This window comes from Scyliorhinus torazame, chromosome 2 (assembly GCF_047496885.1).
Source record: "Scyliorhinus torazame isolate Kashiwa2021f chromosome 2, sScyTor2.1, whole genome shotgun sequence".
NCBI lineage: Eukaryota > Metazoa > Chordata > Chondrichthyes > Carcharhiniformes > Scyliorhinidae > Scyliorhinus > Scyliorhinus torazame.
The window spans coordinates 205298642-205321508 of record NC_092708.1 but is presented as its reverse complement, the minus strand read 5'-3'; the positions used below and the strand labels follow the sequence as shown (position 1 = coordinate 205321508).

At 58.6% G+C, this 22867-nt stretch overlaps 1 protein-coding gene and 1 long non-coding RNA gene across 2 annotated transcripts in view; one reads left to right on the top strand and one right to left on the bottom strand.

The window, feature by feature from the left end:
• The window catches only part of LOC140395346 (Krueppel-like factor 7), a 116548-nt gene extending 95498 nt beyond the window's left edge, over positions 1-21050 (bottom strand). Inside the window, exon 1 of the mRNA XM_072482989.1 lies at positions 20441-21050. Within this exon, the coding sequence (XP_072339090.1) occupies positions 20441-20542 (102 nt within the window). The 5' untranslated portion in view covers positions 20543-21050. The remainder of the gene's footprint in view (positions 1-20440) is intronic.
• Positions 1-22867, top strand: part of LOC140395351 (uncharacterized) — a 133662-nt gene that overhangs the window by 60120 nt on the left and 50675 nt on the right. The window contains exon 2 of the long non-coding RNA XR_011936166.1: positions 12864-12972. This is a non-coding gene — a long non-coding RNA (uncharacterized lncRNA). The remainder of the gene's footprint in view (positions 1-12863; positions 12973-22867) is intronic.

Sequence of the window (22867 nt, the reverse complement as noted above, 5' to 3'; positions counted from 1 at the left end):
GAGGGAGGGAGAGAGGCGGAGGGAGGGAGGGAGAGAGGCGGAGGGAGGGAGGGAGAGAGGCGGAGGGAGGGAGGGAGAGAGGCGGAGGGAGGGAGGGAGAGAGGCGGAGGGAGGGAGGGAGAGAGGCGGAGGGAGGGAGGGAGAGAGGCGGAGGGAGGGAGGGAGAGAGGCGGAGGGAGGGAGGGAGAGAGGCGGAGGGAGGGAGGGAGAGAGGCGGAGGGAGGGAGGGAGAGAGGCGGAGGGAGGGAGGGAGAGAGGCGGAGGGAGGGAGGGAGAGAGGCGGAGGGAGGGAGGGAGAGAGGCGGAGGGAGGGAGGGAGAGAGGCGGAGGGAGGGAGGGAGAGAGGCGGAGGGAGGGAGGGAGAGAGGCGGAGGGAGGGAGGGAGAGAGGCGGAGGGAGGGAGGGAGAGAGGCGGAGGGAGGGAGGGAGAGAGGCGGAGGGAGGGAGGGAGAGAGGCGGAGGGAGGGAGGGAGAGAGGCGGAGGGAGGGAGGGAGAGAGGCGGAGGGAGGGAGGGAGAGAGGCGGAGGGAGGGAGGGAGAGAGGCGGAGGGAGGGAGGGAGAGAGGCGGAGGGAGGGAGGGAGAGAGGCGGAGGGAGGGAGGGAGAGAGGCGGAGGGAGGGAGGGAGAGAGGCGGAGGGAGGGAGGGAGAGAGGCGGAGGGAGGGAGGGAGAGAGGCGGAGGGAGGGAGGGAGAGAGGCGGAGGGAGGGAGGGAGAGAGGCGGAGGGAGGGAGGGAGAGAGGCGGAGGGAGGGAGGGAGAGAGGCGGAGGGAGGGAGGGAGAGAGGCGGAGGGAGGGAGGGAGAGAGGCGGAGGGAGGGAGGGAGAGAGGCGGAGGGAGGGAGGGAGAGAGGCGGAGGGAGGGAGGGAGAGAGGCGGAGGGAGGGAGGGAGAGAGGCGGAGGGAGGGAGGGAGAGAGGCGGAGGGAGGGAGGGAGAGAGGCGGAGGGAGGGAGGGAGAGAGGCGGAGGGAGGGAGGGAGAGAGGCGGAGGGAGGGAGGGAGAGAGGCGGAGGGAGGGAGGGAGAGAGGCGGAGGGAGGGAGGGAGAGAGGCGGAGGGAGGGAGGGAGAGAGGCGGAGGGAGGGAGGGAGAGAGGCGGAGGGAGGGAGGGAGAGAGGCGGAGGGAGGGAGGGAGAGAGGCGGAGGGAGGGAGGGAGAGAGGCGGAGGGAGGGAGGGAGAGAGGCGGAGGGAGGGAGGGAGAGAGGCGGAGGGAGGGAGGGAGAGAGGCGGAGGGAGGGAGGGAGAGAGGCGGAGGGAGGGAGGGAGAGAGGCGGAGGGAGGGAGGGAGAGAGGCGGAGGGAGGGAGGGAGAGAGGCGGAGGGAGGGAGGGAGAGAGGCGGAGGGAGGGAGGGAGAGAGGCGGAGGGAGGGAGGGAGAGAGGCGGAGGGAGGGAGGGAGAGAGGCGGAGGGAGGGAGGGAGAGAGGCGGAGGGAGGGAGGGAGAGAGGCGGAGGGAGGGAGGGAGAGAGGCGGAGGGAGGGAGGGAGAGAGGCGGAGGGAGGGAGGGAGAGAGGCGGAGGGAGGGAGGGAGAGAGGCGGAGGGAGGGAGGGAGAGAGGCGGAGGGAGGGAGGGAGAGAGGCGGAGGGAGGGAGGGAGAGAGGCGGAGGGAGGGAGGGAGAGAGGCGGAGGGAGGGAGGGAGAGAGGCGGAGGGAGGGAGGGAGAGAGGCGGAGGGAGGGAGGGAGAGAGGCGGAGGGAGGGAGGGAGAGAGGCGGAGGGAGGGAGGGAGAGAGGCGGAGGGAGGGAGGGAGAGAGGCGGAGGGAGGGAGGGAGAGAGGCGGAGGGAGGGAGGGAGAGAGGCGGAGGGAGGGAGGGAGAGAGGCGGAGGGAGGGAGGGAGAGAGGCGGAGGGGGGAGGGAGAGAGGCGGAGGGGGGGGAGAGAGACGGAGGGGGGGGAGAGAGACGGAGGGGGGGAGAGAGACGGAGGGGGGGAGAGAGACGGAGGGGGGGAGAGAGACGGAGGGGGGGAGAGAGACGGAGGGGGGGAGAGAGACGGAGGGGGGGAGAGAGACGGAGGGGGGGGAGAGAGACGGAGGGGGGGGAGAGAGACGGAGGGGGGGGAGAGAGACGGAGGGGGGGGGAGAGAGACGGAGGGGGGGGAGAGAGACGGAGGGGGGGAGAGAGACGGAGGGGGGGGAGAGAGACGGAGGGGGGGGAGAGAGACGGAGGGGGGGGAGAGAGACGGAGGGGGGGGAGAGAGACGGAGGGGGGGGAGAGAGACGGAGGGGGGGAGAGAGACGGAGGGGGGGAGAGAGACGGAGGGGGGGAGAGAGACGGAGGGGGGGAGAGAGACGGAGGGGGGGAGAGAGACGGAGGGGGGGAGAGAGACGGAGGGGGGGAGAGAGACGGAGGGGGGGAGAGAGACGGAGGGGGGGAGAGAGACGGAGGGGGGGAGAGAGACGGAGGGGGGGAGAGAGACGGAGGGGGGGAGAGAGACGGAGGGGGGAGAGAGACGGAGGGGGGGAGAGAGACGGAGGGGGGGGAGAGAGACGGAGGGGGGGAGAGAGACGGAGGGGGGGGAGAGAGACGGAGGGGGGGAGAGAGACGGAGGGGGGGAGAGAGACGGAGGGAGGGAGGGAGAGAGACGGAGGGAGGGAGGGAGAGAGACGGAGGGGGGGAGAGAGACGGAGGGAGGGAGGGAGAGAGACGGAGGGAGGGAGGGAGAGAGACGGAGGGAGGGAGGGAGAGAGACGGAGGGAGGGAGGGAGAGAGACGGAGGGAGGGAGGGAGAGAGACGGAGGGAGGGAGGGAGAGAGACGGAGGGATGGAGGGAGAGAGACGGAGGGATGGAGGGAGAGAGACGGAGGGATGGAGGGAGAGAGACGGAGGGATGGAGGGAGAGAGACGGAGGGAGAGAGACGGAGGGAGGGAGGGAGAGAGACGGAGGGAGGGAGGGAGAGAGACGGAGGGAGGGAGGGAGAGAGACGGAGGGGGAGGGAGGGAGAGAGACGGAGGGAGGGAGGGAGAGAGACGGAGGGAGGGAGGGAGAGAGACGGAGGGAGGGAGGGAGAGAGACGGAGGGAGGGAGGGAGAGAGACGGAGGGAGGGAGGGAGAGAGACGGAGGGAGGGAGGGAGAGAGACGGAGGGAGGGAGGGAGAGAGACGGAGGGAGGGAGGGAGAGAGACGGAGGGAGGGAGGGAGAGAGACGGAGGGAGGGAGGGAGAGAGACGGAGGGAGGGAGGGAGAGAGACGGAGGGAGGGAGGGAGAGAGACGGAGGGAGGGAGGGAGAGAGACGGAGGGAGGGAGGGAGAGAGACGGAGGGAGGGAGGGAGAGAGACGGAGGGAGGGAGGGAGAGAGACGGAGGGAGGGAGGGAGAGAGACGGAGGGAGGGAGGGAGAGAGACGGAGGGAGGGAGGGAGAGAGACGGAGGGAGGGAGGGAGAGAGACGGAGGGAGGGAGGGAGAGAGACGGAGGGAGGGAGGGAGAGAGGCGGAGGGAGGGAGGGAGAGAGACGGAGGGAGGGAGGGAGAGAGACGGAGGGAGGGAGGGAGAGAGGGAGAGAGACGGAGGGAGGGAGGGAGACGGAGGGAGGGAGGGAGAGAGACGGAGGGAGGGAGGGAGAGAGACGGAGGGAGGGAGGGAGAGAGACGGAGGGAGGGAGGGAGAGAGACGGAGGGAGGGAGGGAGAGAGACGGAGGGAGGGAGGGAGAGAGACGGAGGGAGGGAGGGAGAGAGACGGAGGGAGGGAGGGAGAGAGACGGAGGGAGGGAGGGAGAGAGACGGAGGGAGGGAGGGAGAGAGACGGAGGGAGGGAGGGAGAGAGACGGAGGGAGGGAGGGAGAGAGACGGAGGGAGGGAGGGAGAGAGACGGAGGGAGGGAGGGAGAGAGACGGAGGGAGGGAGGGAGAGAGACGGAGGGAGGGAGGGAGAGAGACGGAGGGAGGGAGGGAGAGAGACGGAGGGAGGGAGGGAGAGAGACGGAGGGAGGGAGGGAGAGAGACGGAGGGAGGGAGGGAGAGAGACGGAGGGAGGGAGGGAGAGAGACGGAGGGAGGGAGGGAGAGAGACGGAGGGAGGGAGGGAGAGAGACGGAGGGAGGGAGGGAGAGAGACGGAGGGAGGGAGGGAGAGAGACGGAGGGAGGGAGAGAGAGAGACGGAGGGAGGGAGAGAGAGAGACGGCGGGAGGGAGAGAGAGACGGGGGAGGGAGAGAAACGGAGGGAGGGAGAGAGAGAGACGGAGGGAGGGAGAGAGAGAGAGAGAGACGAGGGAGGGAGGGAGAGAGAGAGATGGAGGGGGAGAGAGAGATAGATGGAGAGAGAGAGAGAGACACAGAGAGAATGAAAGAGAGAAAGTGGGACAAAGAGAGAGCAAAAGAAAATGAAAATGTCACCACTCTCCCAGAGGACCATAGGCTGCTCTCCCCTTTTGAGAGAGAGCTGACTGGTGGTGATTTAACCTGAGGGTCAGCACACTTCAGGCGTGTGCAAGGTTGAGAAGGTTGAATAATCTCAACAGGTACAGGATCCTGTGCTGATCACGTCCCCCAGCATCACGAACCAGACGTCGAGCTACTAAGTAAACCTGAAGTACCTCCCAAGGAGAGAGAGAAAGTAGAGAGAGTGGAGAGAGAGAGAAAGTGGAGAGAGAGAGAAAGTGGAGAGAGAGAGAGAGAGAGAGAGAGAGAGAGAAAGTGGAGAGAATGGAGAGAGAGAGAAAGTGGAGAGAGTGGAGAGAGAGAGAAAGTGGAGAGAGTGGAGAGAGAAAGTGGAGAGAGTGGAGAGAGAAAGTGGAGAGAGAGAAAATGGAGTGGAGAGAGAAAGTGAAGAGAGTGGCGAGAGAGTGAAAGTGAAAGAGGAGGGAAGAGAGAGAGAAGGGGGAGAGAGATAGAAGGGGGAGTGAGAGAGAGAGAGAGAGAGAGACACACACACAGAGAGAGTGTTATGAATTACAGAACCAAATTGGATGAATGGCACTATGATCCAGATCAGCCATAATCTACTGGATAGAGAAGCTGAATATTCTATCCTTAGTCTTAGCTTCATGTTTCTGGTATCCCCCAGTGTTACACAATGACAGACCTGTCCCCACCAGTACTGTACACCAGTGTTATACAGTGACAGACTGCTACCCACCAGTACTGTACACCAGTGTTATACAGTGACAGACCTGTCCCCACCAGTACTGTACACCAGTGTTATACAGTGACAGACCTGTCCCCACCAGTACTGTACCCCAGTGTTATACAGTGACAGACCTGTACCCACCAGTACTGTACCCCAGTGTTACACAATGACAGATCTGTACCCACCAGTACTGTTCCCCAGTGTTATACAGTGACAAACCTGTCCCCACCAGTACTGTACACCAGTGTTATACAGTGACAGACTGCTACCCACCAGTACTGTACCCCAGTGTTATACAGTGACAGACCTGTCCCCACCAGTACTGTACCCCAGTGTTATACAGTGACAGACCTGTACCCACCAGTACTGTACCCCAGTGTTATACAGTGACAGACCTGTACCCACCAGTACTGTACCCCAGTGTTATACAGTGATAGACCTGTACCCACCAGTACTGTACCCCAGTGTTATACAGTGACAGACCTGTACCCACCAGTACTGTACCCCAGTGTTATACAGTGACAGACCTGTACCCACCAGTACTGTACCCCAGTGTTATACAGTGATAGACCTGTACCCACCAGTACTGTACCCCAGTGTTATACAGTGACAGACCTGTACCCACCAGTACTGTACCCCAGTGTTATACAGTGATAGACCTGTACCCACCAGTACTGTACCCCAGTGTTATACAGTGACAGACCTGTACCCACCAGTACTGTACCCCAGTGTTATACAGTGACAGACCTCTACCCATCAGTACTGTACCCACTAATGAAATATAGAAAATTGGAGCAGTAGGAGGCCATTCGGCCCTTCGAGCCAGCTGCGCCATTTATTATCCTCATGACTGATCATTCATCTCCAGAGCCTTATCCCGCCTTCCCCCCCATGTCTTTGATCCCCTTTGCCCCAAATGCTATATCTAACTGCTTCTTGAAAACACACAATGTTTTGGCCTGAACTACTTTGTGGTAATGAATTCCACAGGCTCAACCCTCGCTGGATGAAGAAACTTCCTCTCATCTCTTTCCAAAATGACCCACCCAATGTCCTCCAAATGTGACCCCTTTTTCTGACACCCCCACAATCAGGTACATCCTTCTTCCATCTACCCGGTCTAATCCTGAAGGAATTTTATAGATTTCTATAAGATCCCCCTTCGCTCTTCTCAACTCCAGCGAATACAATCCTAACCAATTTAATCTCCCCTCATACATCCATCCTGCCACTCCAGGCACCAGTCTGGTAAACTTTCACAATTCACCGTATAGAGCATGAACATCCTTCTCAGATAAGGACATCAAATCTGCACATGATATTCCAAGCCCTGTATAATTACAGCAAGAAATTGCTGCTCCTGTACTTGAATCGTCTCGTTATGAAGGCCATGATACCATTTGCCTTCTTTACCGCTTGCTGCACCTGCATGCTTACCTTCAGTGACTGGTGTACAAGGACACCCAGGTCTCGTTGCACATTTCCCTCTCTTAAATTTATAGCCATTCAGATAATAGTTTGTCTTCTCGTTTTTGCTACCAAAGTGGATAACCTCACATTTATCCATCTGCATTCATTTGCCCACTCACTCAACTTGTCCAAATCACATTGAAAGATCTCTGCATCCTCCTCACAGCTCACCCTCCCACACAATTTAGTGTCATCTGCAGATCTGGAAATATTACATTTTGTTTCACAGAACAAAGTGCAGAAGGAGGCCATTCGGCCCATCGAGTCTGCACCGACCCACCTAAGCCCTCACTTCCACCCTATCCCGGTAACCCATAACCCCTTCTAACCTTTTTGGTCACTAAGGGCAATTTATGATGGCCAATCCACCTAACCTGCACATCCTTGGACTGTGGGAGGAAACCGGAGCACCCAAAGGAAACCCACGCAGACATGGAGAGAACGTGCAGACTCCGCACATACAGTGACCTAGCAGGGAATCGAACCTGGGACCCTGGAGCTGTGAAGCAACTGTGCTATCCACTTGTGCTACCGTGCTGCCCAATCATACCTAACCTATTCAATCTCCCCTCATACATACATCCTGCCACCCTCATCCAAATCATTAATATATATTGTGAATAGCTGGGGTCTCAGCACCGATCCCTGCGGTACCCCGCTCGTCACTTCTAGCCATTTGGAAAAAGACCCGTTAATCCCTAGTCTCTACTTCCTGACTGCCAACCAGTTTTCTAACCACCTCAATACACAATCCCTAATCCCGTGCGTTTCAATTTTACACAATAATCTATTACGTGGGACTTTGTCAAAAGACTTCTGTAAGTCCAAATAAACCACATCCACTGGCTCACCCTCATCAACTCTACTTGTTGCATACTTAAAGAATTCCAGATTTGTCAAGACCGATTTCCCCTTCAAAATCCATGCTGATTGTGTCTGCTCCTGCCACTGTTTTCTAAGTGCTGTACCTCAGTGTTATAATACACTGACTGACCTATGCCCAATAGTACGATAACCGGTGTTATACAGTGACAGACCTGTACACACCAGCATTGTACCCAGTGTTTCACAATGGCAGGCTGGTACCCACCACTACGGTACCCCAGTGTTATATAGTGACAGATATATAGCCGCCTGTAATGCACCTCAGTGTTACACAGTGACAGTGCAGTACCCAGCAGTATTGTAACCCAGTGCTATACAGGCACAGACCTGTACCCACCAGTACAGAACCCCAGCGCTATACAGTGACAGACCTCTATCTGCCAGTAGTCTATGCGGTGTTACACAATGACAGACCTGTCCCCACCAATGTTACACACAGTGATAGACCTGGGCACACCTGTATCCAATTGTTATACAATGACAGGCCTGTCCCCACCAGTACTATATCTCAGCATTATACAGTGACAGACCTGTCCCACCAATACTATATCTCAGCATGATACAATGACAGACCTGTCCCCACCAGTCCTGTACCCCAGTGTTACACAATGACAGGCTTGGGCACTTCAGTACTACACCAGCGTTACACAGTGACAGACCCGAATACACCAGTACTGTACTCCAGCATTATAGTGACAGACCTGTACCTACCAGTACTGTGCCTGTGTTATACAGTGACAGACATGTACCCACCAGTACTGTACCCCAGTGACAGACATGTACCCACCAGTACTGTACCCCAGTGACAGACATGTACCCACCAGTACTGTACCCCAGTGACAGACATGTACCCACCAGTACTGTACCCCAGTGACAGACATGTACCCACCAGTACTGTACCCCAGTGACAGACATGTACCCACCAGTACTGTACCCCAGTGACAGACATGTACCCACCAGTACTGTACCCCAGTGACAGACATGTACCCACCAGTACTGTACCCCAGTGACAGACATGTACCCACCAGTACTGTACCCCAGTGACAGACATGTACCCACCAGTACTGTACCCCAGTGACAGACATGTACCCACCAGTACTGTACCCCAGTGACAGACATGTACCCACCAGTACTGTACCCCAGTGACAGACATGTACCCACCAGTACTGTACCCCAGTGACAGACATGTACCCACCAGTACTGAACCCCAGTGACAGACATGTACCCACCAGTACTGTACCCCAGTGACAGACATGTACCCACCAGTACTGTACCCCAGTGACAGACATGTACCCACCAGTACTGTACCCCAGTGACAGACATGTACCCACCAGTACTGTACCCCAGTGACAGACATGTACCCACCAGTACTGTACCCCAGTGACAGACATGTACCCACCAGTACTGTACCCCAGTGACAGACATGTACCCACCAGTACTGTACCCCAGTGACAGACATGTACCCACCAGTACTGTACCCCAGTGACAGACATGTACCCACCAGTACTGTACCCCAGTGACAGACATGTACCCACCAGTATTGTACCCGTGACAGACATGTACCCACCAGTACTGTACCCCAGTGACAGACATGTACCCACCAGTACTGTACCCCAGTGACAGACATGTACCCACCAGTACTGTACCCCAGTGACAGACATGTTCCCACCAGTACTGTACTCATGTTATACAGTGACTGATCTGTACCCATCAGTATTATGTGGCAAGATTTTCTCTGGGAAATTTGCAAGCACTGAATATGATTGTACTTTGGTGTTTGATTGTCCAATTGATATGAAGTCAATATGAAAATGTAACCCAGCTACTGTTAGACGCGACTGGCATCTGAGTGACAGCTCAGCACTCAATACCTTGTCGCACTGCACTTTGTTTTAGTCCTGGATCCTCAGGGATTAAAGCTCCAAAGCATCTATTTTAAACAGTGCTTTTTAACGTTGTGAACACCACAACCAATCATACACAGGAACGAGATTTGGATTGCGAATTGGCATCCTGTCATGCTGTCATGCCAACTGCTCACCACCCATGCAGGTACACATTACCTCCCCACCCCCGCCCGCAACCGATCAACTACAACACTGAAGCTCAGTGAATCAAGGAAAACCAATGTCTCTCCATCCACCAGGGCCTCACCATCATCCCTCACCTTTGCTTAAAATCACATTGGCCCCTTTAGACCCATCCGCAGTAGCTCAGGCAATGCATTATCAATCCTACAGAAGCTCAGGAAAATGAATTATGCTCACGAAATGTCAGGAACAAACACCAGTGGACGTCCCGACACAGAAGGTCCCCAGTGCTGACCTCCCAACAAGCTCATGTGCGGCCCTAAACCCCAAACAGTACAAACCAAGGCAGATGCAGATACCCAATGCACAATTGGCAAGTTAAAAACTCTCCTGTGTGTCACTGCGATCACCCCGAACAGACTATGGGACACATCGTGACTCAATGCCCGACTCATAAATATGAAGGAAATATTGCCACTCCTGACCTAATATAATAATAATAATAATAATAATCACTTATTGTCACAAGTAGGCTTCAATTAAGTTACTGTGAAAAGCCCCTAGTCACCACATTCCGGCGCCTGTTCGGGAATTGAACCCACGCTGCTGGCATTGTTTTGCATTACAAGCCAGTGGTTTAGCCCACTGTGCTAAACCAGCTCCTACCTGGGCTTGACCACCTCGATGTAAAATTACAGATGTGGCTCTTTCCCCAGCAGCTCTTGTCTCAGTGGAGAGCACTCGTGACTATCTGCTGAAATTAGCGGCATGTGCATTCAAGTCCTACTCGGGAGACTATTGTGGATAAGTCAGGTTTACGCTCTCCAACGCAGTACGGAGGGAGCGCTGCTAGCTTTAAGATGAGAAGTTGAAATAAGCCTCATTCACCTGCCCTCTATGGTTAAATGATCCTGTGGCAATATTTCTAAAAAGGTCTGGTGTCCAGGTCAACATTCTTCCCTCAACCAACATCAGGGATCCAGATTATCCAGAATCATAATCATTACCACATTGTTGTCTGTGTGATCTTTTTCTGAGCAAATTAGCTGCCATGTTTCCAACATTGCAACAGTGACTACACTTAAAAAAAACACTACAAAGCACTTTGGCACACCCTGAGTGAGTGAAAGGTGCTACAAAAGTGTAAGTATTTTGCTTTTTCAGGGTACAAGAACAGGTCGATATTAGCTTAGTCTGCAATAAGAATTTTGGTGCATAGTAATCCAGAGACCCACAGTCATGCTCTCGAGACCTGGGTTCAAGTCCCACCATGGCGGATGGTGAAATTTGATTTCAATAGAAAAAGAATCTGGAATTAAAAGCCTAAAAGGTGCACATGAAACCATTGTCGATAGTTGTAAAAATCCATCTAGTTCATTAATGTCCGTTAGGGAAGGAAAATTTGCCATTCTTACACAGAGGCCATTTGGCACCCTCTACAGCCTGCCAATGCTTTTCCTTTTCAAGTATGTATCCAATTCGCTTGTGAAAGATATCATGACCAAAGGAACAGAAGTAGAGCATTCAGCCCATCGAGCCTTTTCCGCCATTCAATACGATCATGGCTGATCGGATACTTCAACACTGTTTACCCTCACTATCCCCATAACTCTTTACATTATTGTTAATCAGAAATCTATCCCTATCTGCTTTAAACGTACTCAATGCCTGAGCTTCCACATCCCTCTGGGGTAGATAATTCCAAAGGTTCACAACCCTCTATGGAAAGAAATTTCTCCCCATCTCGGCCCTAAGTGACATCTCCCTTATTTTGAAATTGCCCCCCTGGTTCTAGACTCCCCAACCAAGGAAACATCTTACCTGCATCTACCCTGTCTATTACTTGAAGTATTTTGTAGATTTCTCATTCTTCTAAACTCTAGAGAATACAAGCCCAGTTTATCCAATCTCTCCTCATAAGACAGTACGGCCATCCCCGGAACATGTCTGGTGGATCTTCATTGCACCCCCTCTATTGCAATAATATTATTTTTGAAGTAACGGCACACAGTAATCCAGGTGAGGTCTAACTAAGCTCCTATACAATTGAAGCAAGACCTCACTACGCCTGTACTCAAATTCTCTTAAGGCGAACATTTCATTAGCCTTCCTAATAGCTTTCTGCACTTGCGCGTTAGCCTTCAGTGACTTATAGACAAGGACACCTAGATCCCTTTGTAATTTCCTACTGTTTAGGAAATACTCTGCACATCTGTTCCTTCAACCAAAGTAGATTAACTTACATTTTTCCACATGATATTCCATCTTATCCACTCACTAAGTCTGTCCAAATCCTCCTGTAGCTTTACATCATCCTCACAATACACATTCCTGCCTAGCTTTATACCATCCGCGAACTTGGAAATATCCAAATCATTGATATATATTGTGAACAGCTGGGGTCCAAGAAATGTTCTTTGCGGCATCCCACTAGCCACAGCCTGCCAAAGCGAGAATGACCCGTTTATTCCCACTCTCTGTTTTCTGCCTATTAAATTTGCTTCCATTACACAGGCAGTGCATTCTAGATTCAAACTCACTGTGGGAAAGTGGACAGCTCATTTGGGCCTGCCAATTTGTGTGCCATTTCCCTCTCATCTGCATCTTTTTAATTTGATTTATTGTCACGTGTACTGAGGTACAGTGAAAAGTACTGTTCTGCTTACAGTCCAGACAGATTGTTCCATACATGAAAAAACGGAGGGCATACATAAATACACAATGTAAATACATATGCACAGACATCAGGTGATGTATACGCAGTGTAGTACTGCTCAGTGGAGAAGATGTGCGAAGAGATTAGTTCAGTCCATAAGAGGTTTGTGACAACCAGAGGAGAGCTATCTATATTTTTCGGCTGCTCCACTCCCCCACTTAAGGCAACTAGCACCACTGAAGCAAAAGGATTCAGTGAGATGGAAATAGTCCAGCTGAATGGCTGTTGTAGCTTAAACAAGTGCCAAAAACTTGTTTATAGACCTTCAACTGGGCAATTAGCATACATGAATATTATGAACATAATCGCTAATTCAGGCTACTGCTGGGAAAGGTCACCCTCTCTGATGCCAACTGTTACAGTACATAGCTTGTAATACACATGACAACAAAGAACTCATCCTAGGATCTTATGAAAGCTTCATCAGCTATGACCCTTTACAAGAGAGGCTATGATAGATGTCCTCTCGCTCATCCATGATTCCACCCATCTGTTCATCACTCCACAAGCCCTGCCACACTTAAACACCTGAAATGTCCGCTCCGGAGAATGCAGAACAGAATCAAAATCTCAGCCTGACTGTCTGGTATGGTGTTGATGGAGTCACACACGCACATGCACACGCACACGCACACACACACTCAACCAACATCATTGAAACAGATTATCTGGTAATTTATCACACTGCTGTTTACAGAATCTTGCTGGGCATTAACTGGCTAGCGTGTCCCCTACAGCCAGACGCCGAAAATTCCTTAACAAGCACATTGGGATTTCAAGGTTGTGAAAGGTGCTACACAAAAAAGGTATTTATTTCCGATAGCAGACATATGTATAACATAAAGTTGTGGGGGAAGCGGAGTCAGCAAGGGTTGGGTCAGTGTTGGGGAGAGATGATGGGGGGGGGGTGGTCAGCTGGGTGGGGGTCAATGGGGGAGGGGGCCAACAGGGGCAGAGGAGGGAAAGGGGGTACAGGAGGGGGGGGGGGGAAGGGGGGGTCCAGGGGGGGGAGGGGGGTCCAGGAAAGGGGGGAGGGGAAGGGGGGGTCCAGGAGGGGGGGCGGGAGGGGGTCCAGGAGGGGTGGGGGAGAGGGGAAGGGAGGGTCCAGGAAGGGGGGGCAGAGAAAGGGGGGTCCAGGAAGGGGGGGCAGAGAAAAGGGGGTCCAGGAAGGGGGGGGGTCCACAAGGGGAGGGGAATCCACGAGGGGAGCGAAAGGGGGTCCACGAGGGGGGGGGGAGAAGGGGGGTCCACGAGGGAGGGGGGGAAGGTGGGTCCACGAGGGAGGGGGATCCACGAGGGGGGGAAAGGGGGGTCCACGAGGGGGGGAGGGGGGTCCACGAAGGGGGGGAGGGGGGTCCACGAAGGAGGGGAGGGGGGTCCACGAAGGGGGGGGGAAGGGGGGTCCACAAGGGGGGGAAGGGGGTCCACGAGGGGGGGGGAAGGGGGTCCACGAGGGGGGGGGAAGGGGGGTCCACGAGGGGGGGGGGGAAGGGGGTCCACGAGGGGGGGGAAGGGGGGTCCACGAGGGGGGAAAGGGGGTCAGGGGGGGGAGGGGTCCACGAGGGGGGGGGAAAGGGGGGTCCACGAGGGGGGGGAAGGGGGGTCCACGAGGGGGGGGAAGGGGGGTCCACGAGGGGGGGGAAGGGGGTCACGAGGGGGGGAAGGGGGGGTCCACGAGGGGGGGGAAGGGGGGTCCACGAGGGGGGGGGAAGGGGGGTCCACGAGGGGGGGGAGAAGGGGGGTCCACGAGGGGGGGGAGAAGGGGGGTCCACGAGGGGGGGAAAAGGGGGGCGCGGAGGGGGAGGGAAAGGCGGTCCACGCGGGAGGGGGGGGAAGGGCGGTCCACGCGGGAGGGGGGGGAAGGGCGGTCCACGCGGGAGGGGGGGAAGGGCGGTCCACGCGGGAGGGGGGGGAAGGGCGGTCCACGCGGGAGGGGGGGAAGGGCGGTCCACGCGGGAGGGGGGAAGGGCGGTCCACGCGGAGGGGGAAGGCGGTCCACGCGGGAGGGGGGAAGGGGGGGTCCACGGGGGGGGGAAGGGGGGGTCCACGGGGGGGGGAGAAGGGGGGTCCACGAGGGGGGGGAAGGGGGTCCACGAGGGGGAGGGGAAGGGGGGTCCACGAGGGGAGGGGAAGGGGGGTCCACGAGGGGGGGGAAGGGGGGTCCACGAGGGGGGGGGAGGGGGGTCCACGAGGGGGGGGAAGGGGGGTCCATGAGGGGGGGGAAGGGGGGTCCACGAGGGGGGGAAAGGGGGTCCACGATGGGGGGAAGGGGGTCCACGATGGGGGGGAAGGGGGGTCCACGATGGGGGGGGGGGAAGGGGGGTCCACGAGGGGGGGGGAAGGGGGGTCCACGAGGGGGGGGGGAAGGGGGGTCCACGAGGGGGGGGGAAGGGGGGTCCACGAGGGGGGGGAAGGGGGGTCCACGCGGGAGGGGGGGAAGGGCGGTCCACGCGGGAGGGGGGGGAAGGGCGGTCCACGAGGGGGGGTCCACGGGGGGGGTCCATGAGGGGGGGAAGGGGGGTCCACGAGGGGGGGGAAGGGGGGTCCATGAGGGGGGGAAGGGGGGTCCACGAGGGGGGGGAAGGGGGGTCCACGAGGGGGGGGAAGGGGGTCCACACGAGGGGGGGGAAGGGGGTCACGAGGGGGGGGGAGGGGGTTCCACGAGGGGGGGGAAAGAGGGGTCCATGAGAGGGGGGGGGAGGGGGGTCCACGAGGGGGAGGGGATGGGGGTCCACGAGGGGGGGAAGGGGGGTCACAAGGGGGGGGGGGAAGGGGGTCCACGAGGGGGGGGGGAAGGGGGGTCCACGAGGGGGGGGGAAGGGGGGTCCACGAGTTGGGGGGAAGGGGGGTCCACGAGGGGGGGGGGAAGGGTGGTCCACGAGGGGGGGGGGGAAGGGGGGTCCACGAGGGGGGGGGGAAGGGGGGTCCACGAGGGGGGGGGGAAGGGGGGTCCACGAGGGGGGGGGGAAGGGGGGTCCACGAGGGGGGGGGAAGGAGGGTCCACGAGGGGGGGGGGAAGGGGGGTCCACGAGGGGGGGAAGGGGGGTCCATGATGGGGGGGGGAAAGGGGGTCCACGAGGGGGGGAAGGGGGTCACGAGGGGGGGGAAAGGGGGGTCCACGCGGAGGGGGGGAAGGGCGGTCCACGCGGGAGGGGGGGAAGGGCGGTCCACGCGGGGGGGGGGAAGGGCGGTCCACGAGGGGGGGGAAGGGGGGTCACGATGGGGGGGGGAAAGGGGGTCCACGAGGGGGGGGGAGAGGGGGGTCCACGAGGGGGGGGGGAAGGGGGGTCACGAGGGGGGGGAAGTGGGGTCCACGAGGGGGGGGGGAAGGGGGGTCCACGAGGGGGGGGAAGGGGGGTTCACGAGGGGGGGAAAGGGGGTCCACGAGGGGGGGAAAGGGGGTCCACGAGGGGGGGGGGAAGGGGGGTCCACGAGGGGGGGAAGGGGGGTCCACGAGGGGGGGAAGGGGGGTCCACGAGGGGGGAAGGGGGGTCCACGAGGGGGGGAAGAGGGGTCCACGAGGGGGGGGAAGGGGGGTCCACGAGGGGGGGGAAGGGGGTCCACGAGGGGGGGGAAGGGGGGTCCACGAGGGGGGGGAGAAGGGGGGTCACGAGGGGGGGGAGAAGGGGGGTCCACGAGGGGGGGAAAAGGGGGGTCCACGCGGGAGGGGGGGGAAAAGGGCGGTCCACGCGGGAGGGGGGGAAGGGCGGTCCACGCGGGAGGGGGGGGGGAAGGGCGGTCCACGCGGGAGGGGGGGAAGGGGCGTCCACGCGGGAGGGGGGGAAGGGCGGTCCACGCGGGAGGGGGGAAGGGCGGTCCACGCGGGAGGGGGAAGGGGGGTCCACGGGGGGGGGGAAGGGGGGGTCCACGGGGGGGGGGAGAAGGGGGGTCCACGAGGGGGGGGGGAAGGGGGGTCCACGAGGGGGAGGGGAAGGGGGGTCCACGAGGGGGGGGAAGGGGGGTCCATGAGGGGGGGGAAGGGGGGTCCACGAGGGGGGGGAAAGGGGGTCCACGATGGGGGGGAAGGGGGGGTCCACGATGGGGGGGGGGGAAGGGGGGTCAACGATGGGGGGGGGAAGGGGGGTCCATGAGGGGGGGGAAGGGGGGTCCACGAGGGGGGGGAAGGGGGGTCCACGAGGGGGGGGAAGGGGGTCCACGAGGGGGGAGAAGGGGGGTCCACGAGGGGGGGAAGGGGGGTCCACGCGGGAGGGGGGAAGGGCGGTCCACGCGGGAGAGGGGGGAAGGGCGGTCCACGAGGGGGGGGTCCACGGAGGGGGGTCCATGAGGGGGGAAGGGGGGTCCACGAGGGGGGGGGAAGGGGGGTCCATGAGGGGGGAAGGGGGGTCCACGAGGGGGGGGAAGGGGGGTCCACGAGGGGGGGGGAGGGGTTCCACGAGGGGGGGAAAGAGGGGTCCATGAGAGGGGGGGAGGGGGGTCCACGAGGGGAGGGAGGGGGGTCCACGAGGGGAGGGGGAAGGGGGGGGGGTCCACGAGGGGGGGGGGAAGGGGGTCCACGAGGGGGGGGGGAAGGGGGTCACGAGGGGGGGGAAGGGGGTCCACGAGGGGGGGGGGAAGGGGGGTCCACGAGGGGGGGGGGAAGGGGGGTCCACGAGGGGGGGGAAGGGGGGTCCACGAGGGGGGGGGGGGGAAGGGGGGTCCACGAGGGGGGAAAGGGGGGTCCACGAGGGGGGGGGAAGGGGGGTCCACGAGGGGGGGGGGGAGGGGTCCACGAGGGGGGGGGGGAAGGGTGGTCCACGAGGGGGGAGGGAAGGGGGGTCCACGAGGGGGGGGGAAGGGGGGTCCACGAGGGGGGGAAGGGGGGTTCACGGGGGGTGGGAAGGGGGGTCCACGAGGGGGGGGAAGGGGGGTCACGAGGGGGGGGGGGGAAGGGGGGTCCACGAGGGGGGGGGGAAGGGGGTCCACGAGGGGGGGGGGAAGGGGGGTCCACGAGGGGGGGAAGGGGGGTCCATGATGGGGGGGGGAAAGGGGGTCCACGAGGGGGGGAAGGGGGGTCCACGAGGGGGGGAAAGGGGGGTCCACGCGGGAGGGGGGGAAGGGCGGTCCACGCGGGAGGGGGGGAAGGGCGGTCCACGCGGGAGGGGGGGAAGGGCGGTCCACGAGGGGGGGGAAGGGGGGTCCACGATGGGGGGGGGAAAGGGGGTCCACGAGGGGGGGGAAAGGGGGTCCATGAGGGGGGGGAAGGGGGGGTCCACGCGGGGGGGGGGGAAGGGCGGTCCACGCGGGAGGGGGGGAGGAAGGGGCGGTCCACGAGGGGGGGGTCACAGGGGGGGAGGGGGTCAGAGGGGGGGAAGGGGGTCCACGAGGGGGGGGGAAGGGGGTCCACGAGGGGGGGGAAGGGGGGTCCACGAGGGGGGGGAAGGGGGGTCCACGAGGGGGGGGAAGGGGGGTCCACGAGGGGGAGGGGTCGAGGGGAAGGGGGTCCACGAGGGGGGGAAGGGGGTCCACGAGGGGGGGAAGGGGGGTCCACGAGGGGGGGAAGGGGGGTCCACGAGGGGGGAGGAAGGGGGGGTCCACGAGGGGGGGGGAAGGGGGGGTCCACGAGGGGGGGAAGGGGGGTTCACGGGGGGTGGGGGAAGGGTGGTCCACGAGGGGGGAGGGAAGGGGGGTCCACGAGGGGGGGGGAAGGGGGGGTCCACGAGGGGGGGGAAGGGGGGTTCACGGGGGGGGGGGAAGGGTGGTCCACGAGGGGGGAGGGAAGGGGGGGTCCACGAGGGGGGGGGAAGGGGGGGTCCACGAGGGGGGGGAAGGGGGGTTCACGGGGGGTGGGAAGGGGGGTCCACGAGGGGGGGGGAAGGGGGGTCCACGAGGGGGGGGAAGGGGGGTCCACGAGGGGGGGAAGGGGGGTCCACGGGGGGGGGGGGGGGAAGGGGGTCCACGGGGGGGGGGAAGGGGGGTCCACGGGGAGGGGGGGGGGAAGGGGGGTCCACGGGGGAGGGGGGGTCCACGGGGGAGGGGGGGAAGGGGGGTCCACGGGGGAGGGGGGAAGGGGGGTCCACGGGGGAGGGGGGTCCACGGGGGGGGGGTCTACGGGGGGGAGGGGGAGGGGGGTCCACGGGGGGGGGGAGGGGGTCCACGAGGGGGAGGGGGTCCACGAGGGGGAGGGGGTCCACGAGGGGGGGGAAGGGGGTCCACGAGGGGGGGAAGGGGGGTCCACGAGGGGGGAAGGGGGGTCCACGAGGGGGGGGAAGGGGGGTCCACGAGGGGGGGGGAAGGGGGGTCCACGAGGGGGAAAGGGGGGTCCACGAGGGGGGGGGGAAGGGGGGTCCACGAGGGGGGGGGGGAGGGGGTCCACGAGGGGGGGGGGGAAGGGTGGTCCACGAGGGGGGAGGGAAGGGGGGGTCCACGAGGGGGGGGAAGGGGGGTCCACGAGGGGGGGGGGGGAAGGGGGGTCCACGAGGGGGGGGGGAAGGGGGTCCACGAGGGGGGGGGAAGGGGGGTCCACGAGGGGGGGGGAAGGGGGTCCACGGGGGAGGGGGGGAAGGGGGGTCCACGGGGGAGGGGGGGGAAGGGGGGTCCACGGGGAAGGGGGGTCCACGGGGGAGGGGGGGGGTCCACGGGGGAGGGGGGGGAAGGGGGGTCCACGGGGGAGGGGGGGAAGGGGGGGTCCACGGGGGAGGGGGGTCCACGGGGGGGGGGTCTACGGGGGGGGGAGGGGGAGGGGGTCCACGGGGGGGGGGGGGGGGGAGAGGGGGTCCACGGGGGGGAGGGGGTCCACGAGGGGGGGGGGCGTCCACGAGGGCAATTCATTACTGGGGTCAGTGTGGGGAGAAAGGGGAAGCATTGAAACAGTAGACAGTCATGGGCCCCATCAAGCCGTTCTGTCATTCCACACGAACATGACTGATGTTCTGCTCGACTCCATTGACCTGCAATTCCCCACATTTCAACATTTCTCAATATTTAACCCCGATTTCTTAGTCTCAATACCATTCTGACGAATTGAAAGAAAATCTCTCCAAGACCATGGGGCAAGATTCTGCAAAAGGAGCAGACTAATCGAATGCCACTGCTCGGAGGTCTATTTACAGATAAAATAATTACATTTCCCTTCCTCCCGAGAGAAACATTACCACAGCACCCCCCCCCCCCCCCCCCACACACACCAAACAAACGAAACTACGAAATGTTGAAATTAAGAATTGAAGAGCCTGTAACAAAGAGTCCAGGAGCATCTGAAGACACGGCGGTAAAATGTTGCAATACAGAGAATGATCTGGGTACAACGCAAGAGAGATGCAGTGTAACACTACCGCTGAAATTGCTACAGGTAATACCCAACCCTAGGGTGAAATGTTAACACATTGAGCAATAAACCATTGTAATAGATTAGATAGAAGGTGGGGAGGGGGGTTATTCATAATGTTGTATGTGCAAAAGGCAACCAGCACCTTTACTAATGTCTAGCTGACAACTAACCCTTGGGCATGCTTTATTAGATAGAATCATATTACATTAAGCACTGGTTAACTCGCATTTCATTAATCACGGCTGTATTGTATTGCCCAGTCATTAGCATATGAAGCCTTAAACGCTACAAATTCGCCACTTTTATTTTTCACAGGACTGGTTCAGACAAGGCTATCCTTGATTTCCCACCCCCAATTTCAAATGACAAATTGAAGGTCTCAGTTAGAGCACTGATTACACAGATTAAACCCCCCAAAAAACCCTAACCCAAACTCGAATCGATGTTCCAATCCGGGTTTTATGTGTGAAGGGCTTTTGATTAAACGGCTACAAAGATTCAGGTCACAATGCAGAAAACAAAAAGCAGGAAGAATACCCCACCGGGAGGCGCTTCGAAAGGTGAAACGGAGATGGGGAAGTGTCTAGCGAACAGATTTGAATTTTAAAAGTCACACAGAAACAGAGCGACATCTCTCTGCCTGCTCTTTATAATGTCACCTCGCTGTGTGTAGTTGGGGTAGAAACTAGTCATATCTCTTCAAAACAAAATAAGAAGATTTTTAAAATAATCCAATAACATAACATTCAATAAACCCCCCATAACATTCAATAAACAACTGTTTGATTTTTTTACAATTTAAAAGGGGTAAAGTTTCATCAAGTCCCTCTCTCTCGCGCGGATACATCTTACTGACAACTGCAATGATTCCGCCTGATGTCGAGTTAGTAATATTATTTCCCCCTTCTCCCCCACACGTATCACCTTAAAAAATAAACTTGAACCGCACCAGATCACGTTCCCCGATGGCCTGTGCAATAAGACTGTTTTTTAAAAAAACAATTCACCTGCTGCCAGTTCTCTTCCAAAGACGGTTGCGAGGAAAAATAACCCGTGTCGTGGACAAGTTGTAGTTCTTGAAAGATACTGTAATTCGCCAAGACATCCATGGTGTTGGTGATGATGGGATGGGGAGGGAAAAGGGGGAGGGGGTTGGGGGTGAAGGGGGGGGGGGGGGGGGAGACAGGAGGAAGGGGAGAAGAACAGATTCCTAGTGGTATTGTAGAACAGATCGGATCCCTGTGCAATTGGCACCCAAAATAAAATGCAGCCAGCCTTTGCTATTCCAGTCAGTGCAAAGCAAAACTCTCTTTGTGAACAGCAAAATAAATTGGAAAGTCAGTGTCTTTGATTGGAATCCCTCTGCAGACTCCGACGCCAGCAGATCTTTGAACAAGGATGGATTCAGGGACATGTGATGTCTGTGTATTTCCGCATTGGCGATCCGTCTCCTATGCAATCCTTGCTTTATTTTTCCCCCCTCTCTCTCTGCCTCTCGAACAGAACGCACCACTAGGCTCCAGTGCAAAGGTTGGAGGGGGGGGCGGGTGGCGAGAGAGACAGGAGCATGAGAAAAACATACAGAAGTGAACACAGCAGCTGAGAGAGGGGAAGAAGGGGAGTAGCAAAGTGCTCCTGTCAATCACAGCGGCCGCCTGCTTCCGTATTAGGCCAGCGGGCGGTGATGTAACCGCTTGCCAATCGCAGAGCCGCACACGGAAGGCCCTGGGCTGGCTCCCTCCCGTAAAGTGGCAGCGGGTAAGACGCGTCCACTGATTGGCTGTCGCTTGCTCTCCGTGCTCCCTTATATGGCGTTGCAAGAAAAGCTATTTTTAGAGCCCTACATAAAGGAGGCAATTGAGAGTAAGCCAGCCATAGAGAGAGAGCGAGGCGAGCTAGTGACTTCTAGGGATGCAGTAGCAGCATCTCTGCCCTACAAACACACTTTCTATAATAATAAACTGCTGCAAGAGGAGAGCGCGAGCGCGAGAGAGAGAGTGTATGTAACCTCTTCGAATTAGAACTGACTTATCTGCAATCCCTCCTGCTTATCCATTAAAGTTGCATCAGTATTATTGCTCCATCTGCATTGCAATGCTGGCGTTTTGGAATGCTTTCGGAGCTGCCCATTGAGCAATTGATCATTCCGACTGCACTGAAATCCACTCCCACACATGGAGATTTGTTCATATCATGGGAACTTGGTTGGTAGTCTCAAAATAATCCAGCCTTCTGAAACAAAGTCCAGACTGAGAGTTTTTCGAAATCCGGGTCCACATTAACTCTCCCAAATCCCGATCCACATCAACTCTCCCAATTCCAGCTCCACACCAACTCTCCCAAAATATGATAATTTCCCTATCCGGATCTACACTAACTCCCGAATCCAGATCCACATGAACCCTCCCAAATCCAGATCCACATCATAGAACATGGAACATTACAGCGCAGTACAGGCCCTTCGGCCCTCGATGTTGCGCCGACCTGTGAAACCATTCTAAAGCCCATTTACATTATTCCCTTATTGTCCATATGTCTATCCAATGACCATTTGAATACCATTAGTGTTGGCGAGTCCACTACTCTCCCAAATCCGGATCTACATCAACTCTCCCAAATCTGGATCCAAATCAACTCTCCTAAATCCGGATCTACATCAACGTCTTCCAAATCTAGATCTACATCAACTCTCCCAAATCCAGGCAGCATGGTAGCATAGTCGATAGCACTGTGGCTTCACAGCTCCAGGGTCCCAGGTTCGATTCACTGCTAGGTCACTCTCTGTGCAGAGTCTGCACATTCTCCCCGTGTCTGCGTGGGTTTCCTCCGGGTGCTCCGGTTTCCTCCCACAGTCCAAAGATGTGCAGGTTAGGTGGATTGGCCATGATAAATTGCCCTTAGTGCCCAAAAAGATTAGGAGGGTTAGGGGGATAGGGTAGAAGGGAGAGCTTAAGTGGGTTGGTGCAGACCCGATTGGCCGAATGGCCTCCTTCTGCACTGTATGTTCTATGTTATCTATGTTATGTTATCCAGATCCACATCAACTCTCCCAAATCCGGATCTACATCAACTCTCCCAAATCGGATCCAAATCAACTCTCCCAAACCGGATCTACACCAACTCTCCCAATTCCAGCTCCGCATCAACTCTCCCAAATCTAGAAATTCTGCCAAATGCAGATCCACATCAACTCTCCATTATTCAAATCAGAATCAAGTCTCCAAAATCCAGAGCCACGCCAATTCTCAGAAATCCAGATCCACATCAACTCCTCCAAATCCAGAATGACAGAAACTCTCCCAGATCCAGATTGACACAACATCTCACAATTTTAGATTCACATCAACTCCTCCAAATTCGTATCCAAAGCAACCCTCCCAAATCCAGAGCTGCATCAACTCCCCAAAATTCATTTCCACATCAACTATTCCAAA